Here is a 13,500-nt window from a genome sequence, read left to right on the forward strand (position 1 = left end):
TGCACTAGACAGTGCTCTGAACCTTTTTTCTTCAATTATTTGTGATCTTCACTGGTGTCCATGAATTACATGAAATCTTTCCACCTTTATCCACCTTTGTCATGGTAGGGAGAACACGTCAATGTAAGGGTGGGGTCATCTAAGATAGCACAAGGGTTAAATAACTTTCAGATTTTCATCGTAAGAAATGTAAAAGCAAGAAAAATAAACAAATTTTTAATGTTTTTTTTAAATAGATTGGGTGTATTGATGTAAGAATTTGTGCCTCTGACAGAATAAAAATGAATAACGCCATAAGTGAGTTTTCTGTTTTATTGATTACATTAGAGCCTACAGTATGATGCAAGGTATTACTCCCTTTGTATAATTTCAAAAAGCACTGCAGTCTTAAAAGTTGCAAAAAATTTAAACATACAAATATACAAGAAATGACAATACAAGGCTTGGTAAACATCAGCTAATCCTGTATTTCCCTTTTATTTTACAAAATACATCTAAATAGTTTTTCTGTGCATCTAGACACCCACACAAAAACATGTATGCCATCTAGACAGAGTCATACATGTCCTCAGCCGTTTGTAGGAATGACATCCATTTCAAAGTATCAAAAATAGAATCCACTGCTTCGCCGTCACTTAAAACAGGAACAAGTTGTTCGCTCTTTGGTTGTGGCCGAAGCAGACGGCAGCCAGAGTTTACCGTCAATGCTGGTTTTGTTTCACTCTTTTGTCTCTTGAGCTGCAGAACTCGTCTTAATGTGAAAAAACAAACAGGAAGAAACTAGAATCCTGACCTAGGCCAGGGCAGAGAACAGCATACGAACAAGAGTTAAGGCATCTGAAGGGTTCACATAGTGGTATGATATTCCCACCACATGAATTCTCTTTTCATTTATCCAGAAAAATGTTGCTTCTGAGTTTGTGTTAGAGCTCACTTTTGCTGCGGTTTGCATAGACTCAACACACAAGTGCTTTTGTTATTGGAAAATAGGACCCAATCCTCTTTTTTCTTTTTTTTTATAGGATCTTGATGCAAATGACTGCCATTCACCATAACTCACACTCACACACACGCGTGTGCCCCAGAAGCCATCGAGAGGCTTCCACAGGATTTGAACAGAACCAGCCCAGCATCTGCAAAGACAAGTGTCTACCTATACAGGCATCAAGGTCTTTTTTTTGTCGTTTTTTAAGCATAAAGAAAGCATGAATGCATAGCAGAATCATTTCAGCTGGAAACGAGTTTCAAGCTTTTAAAAAAGCTCGAGTTGCTCAGCTCAAGTCTCCGTCCTCCCTGACCGGAGTTCGTGTTATCACTGCCATGTCGGCGCTGCATATCTGTGATGAAAGGACGCACCAGTCTGCCAGTGTTAACAGCAAACGGTGATTGTTGTGAGCAGGGTGGAGTGGAAGACCTCATCGACTTTGGGATTTCAACTTGTTCAATGAAATGAGGACCAAAAGAAAAACAACGTACAACAGAAAGACGTCTGAACGTTTCAAATACTTTCCGATCGTTTCTCGTCCGCTGTAAGAAAATCGAAGGCACACAAAGGCCTCTGGGAGATTAAACTGAAATTTTAGAGAGTGCCGTCTCTGTGGACCAATGAGAACGCTTCTGTTTGACAGAAAAAATAATGGGCGATTCATAAAAATCCCAAACACACAGGCTCCACAGCGGCTCCTAAACAAAAACATATGATCCTCAAACTGTGCAAAACAACAGAAAGCTTTTGCTACCATTCAAAGCTGATACATATCAATAAGGCATTTGTTCAGCTAAAAAGAGAGGAAAAAAAGAAACAGGCATAACAGAAAAGCCAGAAAAAGAAAGCCGTGTGAGGATTAATCTATAGATTTCTTAACAGCTGCAAGGCTACTGTAAGATGTGGAATGTTGCACTCTGAAAACCAGAGGAGAAGGTTTCATCAGAAAGGAGGGCGGGATGCGTCACTGAAATGTCTGGACAGCAGGCCTCTGAAAGGCAGGCCCGTCAATCAGGGCGTCAGTTTTTTTAGAATCCAGTATCTGAAGTCAAATGTGGCTTCTCTTCTGCTGATGCTCACACCGTCAAACCTCTGGAAGTGTTCGCCTCTTCCGTTCTGTGTGCTAGTCCTCTTCATGCTGGTGAGAAGGGGATGGAAACACTTCGGAGCGCAGAGCCGAGGGCTCAGGAAGACAGGAGGTCAAACTCGGGCCTGAGCGCTGGCGGACAGCTGGGATCCGTTTGGCGCCACGTTTCCCTTTACATGTAAGAACTGAGCTTCAGGTGTCAGGTCACTCAGGGGGGCTTCAGGGCTCCGCTGTCCTCTTCTGCCACCCGGACCAGAACCTGGACCAGGACCCGAGTCCTTGTCTGAGTTGAGGAGTTTGCAGGTTGACAGATGGAGGGGCGAGGTGGACCTTTGAGGGGGAGTTCAGGTGACACTACGACTGGTTGTGAGCTGATGGAGGACCGTGAGCACTTGGTGCCTGGGACATGTCTCTGCCGATGATTTCGTTCACTGCAGGAAAAAGACAGAAAAACAACAATTTAAACTGTTTCTACTAAAAAATGATCATTTTTTGACTAATGTAAATATTCTTGAGCTCTATGCATGGGTCATAAATGCACCCTACCTTTCAAGACATCATATTTTCAATTAGTAAATGTTATTTTAATCATTTTAATCAAAGTCCCACTCTGATCATCTCTTGATCTACTGTAAAAATGTTCCCAGTGGTTTTTAAATTATGATTATGCCGTTTTAAGCCAATATTAAAAATGCTGTGTTGTTTTCTAGGACTTAGTTTCTGCAGAGCAGCAGGAGTTCATTAGAAATTCAACTCTGAGTTGTGGGCGAGACCCCATTGCAGCGTGGAGCAGGGAGCTCGCTAATCTTCTACGTCACAAATACAACTCTTTTCAAAAGTTATTTTTTTAATCTGCTCCTGATTCACAACAATTTGAATAAACAAATACTCAGAAATGCAAGTTTGAGCTTAATTTTCTTTACACGTGCCAGAAAAATGCCAAAAGAACATGTTGATCCACCAAAAACACCCTTTTCATTGGAGCGGGTCTTTAACAATGAGTTTATACCATGGCACTGTCGTATTACGTCAAGGTTTGACAAGTTAACTGGTTAAAGTTAAGAGTTTGGACCAATGATAATCATGATTTGATTCACTCTGAGTTTATAATCAACTTTTACATCCACAAAAATAAAGATAATACAGATTTATTTCTTTGTCGGCTCTCTTCCGTGAAATCATCTTGAAGCAATGTGCAGTTGTGTCCAGCAGAGGGCAGTGGCGTTCCACACCGACTTCTCAGAAATGGACAAAATGTCAACATGGAGAAGCTGAAGGACTTCTGCACCACTAAGTCGCTGTTGTGTCGTGATTATTCAACAGCTTCCACCAACACTGAGGGACTCTTGCTGAAGTGTGTGGAGCTCACAGGAGTGACCGTCCTTTACTCCATCAAAGCTTGAACCATTTTGCTGCTTCACTTGACCTGGTGAGCAATCTTCTTTTCAACCAGTAAAGTTGATCCCAAAGAGGCATTTAAACAAATAAGAGTCGTCTCTATGAGAGTTGCAGCTCCCCCCCCCCCCCCCCTCTTTCAGGCCGCCTGCATGGTTGTTTTACAGCACTCACAGTGGGACCACAAGAAACACAGCAGGGAGCTCGTAAAGACTGCAGCCGTGAAGGAGATCAACAAAAATGACTTTGACGCGGTGAGGAAGACATGAGGGCAGAAAGACAGAGGAAACCTTTTTTTTTTTTTAAATGTTTTATTAGAAATGTATGGAAAATCTAGTTTCCACTAAAACACGTGGGGGCTCAGCTTTTGTCTGGGGAGCCGGGGCTTCATGTGGTTTTCCCTAAAAGTGACGATTAAAGGTCAGGCGTGCACAAACGAGGCGGGCCAACTGGTTTGGGGAGGGCGTAGCACAGACCTGTGGCCTAGTCTGGGGACTGGGAGGCTTCCAGAAAGACCTGTCTGTACATGACAGTCCACATGTGAGCTAGGACCTTCCCCAGAACAGAACAAACAAATACAGTGGTGGACAAAATTGTTGGAACCCCTCAGTTGAAGAAAGAAAGTCCACAATGCTCACTGAAATGACTTGAAACGTTCAAAAGTAACAATAAATTAAAATTGATTGAAAATTAAATAATCAAAATCAGCCATTACTTTTGAGTTGTTAACATAATTATTTAAAAAAACAAACTAATGAAATAGGGCTGGACAAAAATGATGGTACCCAATAACTAATTGTCCAGGGGGTCATGATGAACTCAGGTATGTCCTTTGATTGACATCACAGCTGTTTTCAAAGCCATAATCAGTCAGTCTGCCTATTTAAAGGGAGACAAATAGTCATGTTTCTATTTGGTGAAAAGGTGTGGACCACACTGAACATGGACAACAGAAAGCGAGGAGAGAATTGTCCCAGGACATTAGAAACAAAATTATAGACAAACATGGTAAAGGTAAAGGCTAAAAAACCATCTCTAAGCAGCTTGAAGTTCCTGTGACGACAGTGGAACAGATTATTCAGACGTTTAAGACCCACGGGACAGTAGCCAACCTCCCTGGACGTGACTGGAAGAAGAAAATTGATGACAAATTGAGGAGACGGATAGTTGGAACAGTATCCCAAATAGCCCAGAACAATTAATAATTAGACATTAAAGGTGAACTCCTAGATCAAGGTACATCAGTGTCAGATCGCACCATTCGTCATTGTTTGAGCCAGAGTGGACTTCATGGGAGACGACCAAGGAGCACACCACTGTTGAAAGGAAATCATAAAAAAGCCAGACTGGAATTTGCAAAAATGCATGTTGACAAGCCACAAAGCTTCTGGGAAAATGTCCTTTGGACAGATGAGACAAAACTGGAGCTTTTTAGTGAGGCACATCAGCTCGTAGACAAAAATAAAGCATACAACAAAAAGAACACTGTCCCCACTGTGAAACATGGATTGAAGTGGTGCAAGGTAAAATGAAATCTCCAGATTATCAAGGCATTCTGGATAGAAATGTGCTGCTTAGTGTCAGAAAGCTTGGTCTCAGTCGCAGGTCATGGGTCTTCCAACAGGACAACCATCCAAAACACACAGCCAAAAAAAACCCAAGAATGGCTCAGAGAAAAGCATTGGACTATTCTGAAGTGGCCTTCTATGAGCCCAGATCTGAATCCCATTGAGCATCTGTGGAAGGAGCTGAAACATGCCATTTGGAGAAGACACCCGTCAAACAACTGGAGCAGTTTGCTCATGAGGAGTGGGCCAAAATACATGTGGACAGGTGCAGAAGGCTCATTGAGAAATGCAGAAACCGTTCAATTGCAGTGATGGCCTCAAAAGATTGTACAAGAAAATATTAAGTCATTAGGTACCATCATTTTTGTCCAGCCCTATTTCATTAGTTTGTTTTTTTAAATAATTCTGTTAATCAACAACTCAAAAGTAATGGCTGATTTTGATTATTTAATTTTCTATCAATTTTAATTTGTTACTTTTGAACGTTTCAAGTCATTTCAGTCAGCATTGTGGACTTTCTTTCTTTCTTTAACTGAGGGTTACCAACAGTTTTGTCCTCCACTGTATGTTACTGTAACTCAGGGGAGGGGGGTGAGTCAGTCAGTCCATGAGCAACTGAACCCAGCTGGGTGTATTTTGATGGGAAATGGAAATCTTATGTTAATTTAAAAATCATTAGAAAAAAAGCTTCAAACCGGAGTTAATTATCAGCCCTCCTTCATTATTAGATTATAACAACTGTATATATTTAGTTTACAATTACATTTATTGTAAACAAATTCAAATACAACTGACTCAAAGTAGCTTTTCTTCAATGATTTATTGGAGAAAGGTTTGATTCAGAGCTCTAACTTGAATTATTTCCTTTTTCTGCTGCTTGCTTTTGTGTCTGGCCACCATCACTCGCATCATCCTGTTAGCGTGGGAGGCTTTTCCTTTTCCATGTCAACCATCTTCACCTACGCCGTCAAGCTGACACCACGCGCACACCAAGGCGGCTGCGGCCCGACAAACGCTTCTACCTTTACATGCGCAGTGCAGCGCCAGGGTGGAGCTTTAGGACGGGCGCTGATCCACTTTGTCACGCAACTCAAGTGTGAAAAAGAAAGAAAGGACGGCGACATCTCTGCTGAGGCCTGCGACCTTTTGAAAGACGAGAGACGCAGCTGGGCTCAGAGCAAACAGTGACTTACAGCTGTTAACAGAGCAGCTGTACCGATAAGAGCTCCGCTTTTGTGCATGTTCCACGTCACTAACAGACAAGTAAGCATTTGAAATTGGTTTGATGAACTTTACTGTCCTAAAGTGATTAAAAAACTCAGGGGTTTGTAGCTTCTAGAGCATGTGAGAAGCTCCCTGTGCAGCTCTGTTTACCTTTGGGTGTCAAATACCACAGAAATAGGCGCAACATGGAGTGAAGTGCGACACACTGACATTAAGTGGGCGTCTGCAGAAACATATCACCTTCCGCTGAACTGATTAGATTTGTGCAGAGGCAAACATTAACTTGTGGACGGATAAATAACTGCGAGGGAGGGAGGAGGACGGACGGACGGACGGAGGGAGGGCAGTCAAACAGAAGAAAGGAGAGAAAAAAGGGGGGGTCAAAAAGCTGCTGCTCAATGGAGTTCGGCCTTATTGTGACTCATATCAATCTGATTCACACGGTTTTCTCCGAAAGATGCAGCAGCAGAGATTTCCCTGCACGATTCGTCAGACTGACAACGCAAAGAAAAACTGTTCCAAATATGAAAAATAAAAATGTTAATCGAAGAAAATGCACACCGTCAGCGGATGACTTCCTGCTTTAAAAAACATAAAAATCTGTCTGTAAAGTGATGCATAAAATAAACAAATACAGCTTGAGATAAACTTTTTTTTTTAAGAGTCGGATTCCTTGAAGGTCGAAGGTCAAGAAAAACTATATTAGTGTTGATTTTCTTTCTTAAAGAGGGTGACTGTTATATTCTGAGCTCCACACATCAATACTTCAGAAGTGAAAGAGAGGTTTGAGTGGCGCGCAGCTTCTGACGGGTTTCATATGCCGATAGTGTTTTCTCGGGTTTACTGCTATTATTCATGACGGTGCAACAGAAAGCCGGTGATTCAGCGCTGCCTGCCGTAGTAACTGTGGCTCTGAATGTCTCAGCCGGAGGGAGATCCTCTTAAGATGACTGGGAGGGGGGCTCCCTAGCCAAAATATACATAAGGCAGTCAGTGAACTACTGTTACTACTCCAACTACTTCAAGTGGTCGTAGGCTGTTATCTGATTTCTCTGCCATCGAGGACTTCCTATTCTCTGCGTAGTTTAGGCATATGGAAACAAAAAAAAAGACGAAGACTGTAAGCAAATAATTACCCAATGATGTTCATTATTGAATAGAAACCTTAGAAAAATCCCTTCACTGCATATCATTGATTTTTCTTTTTTTTTTAAGTCATCACACTTCAGGGTTCATCCTCATACATTTCCATAATGATGACATCACACAAAATTTCTGAGAGACGGATAAGATGAACAGAAATGATCCTAACCCTCCACGACAAACAACCCCGTCCCCTGACTTTAGAAGGCAGAACTCTGGCAGAGCGGTTTAAGCAAACGGATTCAAAATCCAGAAAATGAAGACAGGACGCCTCAACGGAAAGGTTTAGGGGAAAAGGAATAAGAAAGACTTGTGTTGCCTGGAATATGAAGACAGAGTTTCCACCGTGCATGGCATGCACACATTTTCACAAAACGTTGAGGGTGTAAAGTAAAGTAAAAAAAAAACGCGATGGAAATGGAGGGTCACTTCATGGAAGTTGTAGCTCCATCCTCCAGACATACAGGAAAGAGAATTCACTTCAATTTCACTTCTGGAGAAAACGAGAAAGAGGACGAGAGCGCGAAGAGAGAGACTGGTCATGAAGTTGGTTTCTCAAAGTCGCTGGTTTGAGTGAATCATCTGTGGATTCCCGTTTCGTGTGACAGTGGGTGATTCACAGGTGATTTACAGGAGTCGCAGGCTTATATGTAGGGCACTTTTCTCTGCAGATGCCCGGAGGACTCCACTTTGACAAAGAAGTCACAGAAGCAGACCTACCAACTAACAGTAGAGGTTCAGAATGATCGGCATAAAAGCTGCAAGAATACATTTCTGTCACGCAGAAAAACTATTCTGCAAAAAAAAATATTTATATATAAATCCTTTGCTGTGTGAACGTTTGATGAGTTAAGAACCTACTCCAGTGAAAATAGAGTTTTTTAACATTTTCTTGTGGCTTTTTTCTCATTGTGAAGGACATATATAAGTAAAAATGAAGCTTCAAATTTTCATTTTTGAATATTCTTTATTGAAATGGTGGTGAATCCGAAACTACACTGTTCTGCTTCATTCTGATGTATCCGGATGCAGACGGCTGGATCCATGTACGTTTTGGTTTTCCTTATCCGAGCTGGCATCTGGTTCAAAACACTACGACTGGACAGCTCCAATATTCCTCGCCATTTTTGTTTCACTGCTAATGTTAGCTTGGGGTTGGAGAGAGTGCAAACAGATATCTTAGTTATGGGTGATGGGAAGAGGGGTGGGGTTAATCCATGCCAACAGTAACGCCCACAACTCCTAAGGGGAAATTTCTGATACTGCTCTGCAGAAACTATGTCCTAGAAAACGACACAGGTTTTTTTAGCTAAAAAATGGCATAATCAGAATTAGAAGAACACTTTTACAAAAGGATGATTTAACTAGTAATAAAATAAAATGTAGGATTTTTATTTAAAACGGTTTGTAGATAGCAGTTTTATTGTTATGTGGCACCACAATTACCAGGTTTATGATAAAACACAGTGTTTGTTTGTCCAACCACGCAGGAGCAGCACCAACCAACAGAGGCTCCAGAGAAACAAAGAGGGACGGCGCAGTTTCTTTCATAATGACTTGGAACTATCATGTCAAAAACAAACAAGAGGGCTTTTAAATCTCTCTCATCTTCAGAGGGATTTCCAGGGTTCCCTCAGCTGCTGGCGGCGCCTCCACTCGCGGCTCCTGCCAGGAACTCGGCTGTACACTCGTTAAACCCTCCCTTTCTGAAAGTCCTTTTCCATTTCTTTCAGGGGACATGGTAAAAGCTGGAACAGCCAACACTTGCCATTGTTTTTGAAAACCGGCGTTTAATGGAAAGGGATTTTCCGTCCAGTTTTTTCACAGATGAAGAGCTTGTTTTTGCTTTTTGCGGTTGCTTATTGGCTCTTAGTCATACACTAGGCCCAAACATTTAAAACATGAGGCATAGTATGTCACTTTCATCGTGCATTACAAATGGAAAGTCCAAGCATGCAAAACAAAATGCTCTTTCTGTTCATTTTAAGCCTCGACTGTATTTTTATGTATAGATCCACTGACAGAAATGAGCTAATGCAGCTTTGACTGTTTCTGAAATGATTAGCAAAGTTGATTAGGTGGCATTTGTAGACAGACGATATGTTCTTCTCAAAACAAAACAAAGCTGGGACCTCTCTTAAAAAAGTTAAGCCAAGCAAACATCTCAAGGCTTCTCTGGAACCATCCTGACTGCAAGCTGTTAATAAAGTTGCATGTATTGAAAAAGGGCAAGTCTTCGACCTGCTGCAGCACCGCAGAACGGGACTGCAAAAGCATGAATGCAGTTAGGTGGAGTTGATCATGTTTTGCCATGAGGAACAGGCTGTTTGCATGTCAGAGCAGAAACCTGAGCACATAGCAAATGTCATGGTTTGAAAGATTTTAAATTGTAACACATGTAAAATAAAATAAATTACAGATGACAAACGATGTGCTTTTCATAATAAGAGCAGTGCAGGCTCATAGCAGTTGAAAGTCCCACTATAAATCCTCTTTTGGTCTATTTTCAAATTGTTCCCAGTGCTCTTTTAATTATAATTATGATGTTTTTAGGCCAAAATCAAAAAACTGTCATTTTCTAGGACAGTTTCTGCAGAGCGGCAGGAGTACATCGCCTGTCATTCGCCTCAGCGTTGTGGGCGGGACCATTGGTGTGGAGTAAACCTGCCCCTTCTTCCCATCATCCCTTTGTTTATACTCTCACCCGCTAGGTTAGAAATCCAAACCTAAACATTGGCGGTGCAACAAAAATGGCGAGCAACATTGGTTCTCTCCAGCCGTACAGTTTTGAGTCCGACACCAGCTTGGATGAGGAAAACCGAGACGTCCATGGATCTATTTGTCTGCAAATGGATGCATCAGAATGTGGCCAGGAAGCTTGTGGCCTGCCGATTGTAGCTGCAAAGTCACAAATTAACGTTTTTTTTAAAAGGGGTTGTTTGTTTTTTTTAAACCGCTCCTGATTCAAAACGATTTGGGAAAAAAAGCAATCCTCAGAAATGCAATATTAGGCTATAAGTTTTTAGTTTTTTTGTTTTTGAATCAAAACAGCTTGAGCTGACTTGCAGATCATTTCAAAATGTGTGTCCTATGGAGTCTGTGTAAAAAAATGTCAATAAATGCATTTAATTGGATTGAAGAAAACAGAAATAGTTGACAGAGAAAAAAAAAAGTTGCCTTTTGTGTTTACTCAAGCAGAGTGAACAGAATAACTGCTATTTAAATGTCAAACAGAGTGTTTGGTGTCTGAGGAGAGAAACAGAATGATGGAGGGTTTCTGTTGCTGCAGCTGCTCTGAAGAGCAACAGCAGGAGAACAGACTCGCCACCGCCATCGCTGCTGCTTTTTCTGGACAGAACTTTCTCTACACCATCAGGTTACCAAACATTTGATCTTCTGTTTGTTTTTCTGGTAATCTTTTTTCTTCCCCTCAGCGTGTTGTAGGTAGCCCTGAGCTAAAAGTATTCCAGTGATTCACGCAGCAAAAGAGCGATTTCCTCTTTCTGATTTACATGTCGGTTACTCAAACAACGCTGCGGTTAAATTCCCACAGTCAGCGTACATGGAGGTCTTCAGTTGAGACATGGGGGAACTCCCCTCTTTCTGGGGACAGTTTTTCAGTTTTAGTCTGGGCTGCACAAACTTGTGGGAGAGTTGATGTTTCAGTCACTTTGTCTGATTTTGTTGGTCATTCTAACCAGTACTCCCCACTGTAGGAGATCTTTAATCCCCCTAAAACACGAATTACGTGAAGATGCATGAATCGGAACCTACTAAAGTCAGAATTTCAAAAGTGTTAAAAGCAACAAAAAAGACAAGGAAATATAATTCTTACAACAAAGAAATGAAGTGCATGTTCAAGCACTTGCAATATTTATTTGATTCCATCTCCAGGAGAACGTTTGGACGTCTCTGGACGTCACTCAGCTGAGCTCTACGTTTGCAGGTCTACATTTTGGGAGGAGTCCAGCTAACAAAAAAATGTTAAAAAGATGCAGGGAAAGACCCCCAGCACACCCTGTCATCAGACAGTTTCAGACAAACGCACAGAGACAGTCCCACCACTGTTCCCTCCACTTCATGCAGAGCATGACCACAGTCATGTGCAGATTAATGAGCTAAATGCACGGCTCTGCACCCGCCTCAGACTGTCACCATGACAGCTATAATTGGTCACATGAGAGGCCATCCTTTAAGCCACTTCTGTTAATTGAGTAGCCCCACACAAAGGCTGACAAGTGTTTGCACAACATTTTCATACTATAATAAAAAATTCATGTGGGTGATAATCTGATCCTCTACAGCAAATCCCTATTTTATGCGTGTTGTTTTATAATGCAACAAAAAGATGACAGAACATCTGATCCTTTTCAAACAATGCAACTATATTTCTGAACATTTAATTAAAATATATGCATTTCTATTTTAGTTGCTAACTACATTTCAGTGTGAATGTCTTCGCTGTGAGACCCTGCAGAGAGGATGGATTGTGATTTTGTCTGTCCATCTGTCTCTCCGCCTGTTTTTACACCTCCTGCATCTCGTGCTCTGCCTGCACACAAACACATATGCATGCACAGCCACCCAACACACACCTCCACAACAGCAAATAGATTTACATAAGCATAATAGACCATCTCCCTGCTACACACACACACACAAACGCCGAGCATGCTCTGATGTGCGTCACAGGGACCATCTGCTTGCTAACTAGAGCACTTTCTGCACACACATTTCCCATTCCTGCTCATCAAAACTGACACTCGGCTGCACCATTTCATTGTTCGTACGGCAAACTCTTCATCGTACAAAAGCGGCACATAGTACCTTTCAACAACAACTTCCGTCGTTCCGTAAAATCGTGGTCTTTGGAGAAATCTGAAGCTGGAAGGTGATGCCACGTCACCCCAACAGAGAAAATGATGACAGTTGCATCAGAAAGCCGGTTTCTCTTGTTGTAATGACACTTATCACACACTCGTTAAGGGCCAAATAATGTCATCAACTTTAATTAAGCAGGGCTTAAACTGTTTTACGAGTCTCACGTCACAAAGGTGCTATTAGCCTTTCAGTCAAACACTATTGACTAAGCAATGAGAGTAAATGAAATAGGTGCTGAATCATTGGTAAATAAAGCTTTACTCTCTGTTGTAAACACTAAAGATTTTACTGCAAAGAAAATCAGACAAATGGTTGATGAGTCCATTTTAACATAAACAGCTTATTTACTAATTTACAAAGAACAACAGAAAACCTTCAGTATTTCTGACATTTGTCATTATAACTAACCATACAGGTTAGGTTGTACTTTAGGAAGGGATTTAGTCGTCTTCGGTGCATCGTTTGATCACAGTTGTGATGATATTAGTCAAAAAGTCGTTTAAAGAGTCGAGAATAAACTTTTCAGGTTTCAAAGTTTTAATATAAAATGATAATATGTTACTTTGATGAGGGGACACCAGCTGGCTTCTTGTCACAGTTACATTCATTTCTATTCTAACCTTCAACAACAAAATAGTGGAAAACTGTTTGAACATTTTCATTCCACAGTTAAGTGCCACAATCCCAGTCTAATACAAAAGATTTTCTGAAAGCTTTGTGGTGGGCTTTTTGCACTTGTAATTCATTCTGACCCGTCTGCTGAAAGTGAGCTACTTTAGAGAGTGTGCCATGACCTCCTAAAGCTAAAAGCTGTGCTAAGTTTCCTGTTGCTACATTAAAACATGGCCTACAGAGCTGGGCTGGCACAGAAAGCTATTTTTAGCCACAGGCTCCAAAAAAGATCTTACATTCCCGGCTGAAGTGTGTCGCAAACTTTTTACGCTTTTGTTGGGGGGGCAGAACGAGTTCCCCCAGTTGTGTCTTTGTGGTTGTGTGAGGAGGGAGCTGAAGTGTGAAATATGTGGATAAACAGATATCAGGGGTACTCACAAATCCGACTGTAAAGAAGGGAGACGGCGAGTCTGTGTGTTGTTGGGGTATTGTCAAGCGTTGTGCACTGATGAACTCCAGTCGGTGCCGGTCCTTCACACATGATTTATTTACACCAGCCTCGTGTTAATTAGCTTGACCCCTGCAAACGCACAATATCCCCCCTC

The 13,500-nt window shown here is 41.6% G+C and overlaps 1 protein-coding gene and 1 long non-coding RNA gene across 3 annotated transcripts in view; one reads left to right on the forward strand and one right to left on the reverse strand.

Moving 5' to 3' along the window:
• Positions 1-298: 298 nt before the first annotated feature.
• nfatc3a (nuclear factor of activated T cells 3a) overlaps positions 299-13,500 on the reverse strand; it is a 62,784-nt gene continuing 49,582 nt past the window's right edge. For both annotated transcript variants that reach the window (XM_004067396.5, XM_011492734.4), the window contains exon 10: positions 299-2,503. In XM_004067396.5, coding sequence (XP_004067444.1) covers positions 2,427-2,503 — 77 coding nt within the window. In that variant the 3' untranslated portion in view covers positions 299-2,426. The remainder of the gene's footprint in view (positions 2,504-13,500) is intronic.
• On the forward strand, positions 3,367-6,082 carry LOC144990998 (uncharacterized). Its single transcript, XR_013654886.1, has 3 exons — positions 3,367-3,501; positions 3,635-3,721; positions 5,956-6,082. It is a non-coding gene; the product is annotated as an uncharacterized LOC144990998 (long non-coding RNA).

The sequence above is a fragment of the Oryzias latipes genome, chromosome 3 (genome assembly GCF_053564925.1).
Source record: "Oryzias latipes strain Hd-rR chromosome 3, Olatipes_Hd-rR_3.1".
NCBI lineage: Eukaryota > Metazoa > Chordata > Actinopteri > Beloniformes > Adrianichthyidae > Oryzias > Oryzias latipes.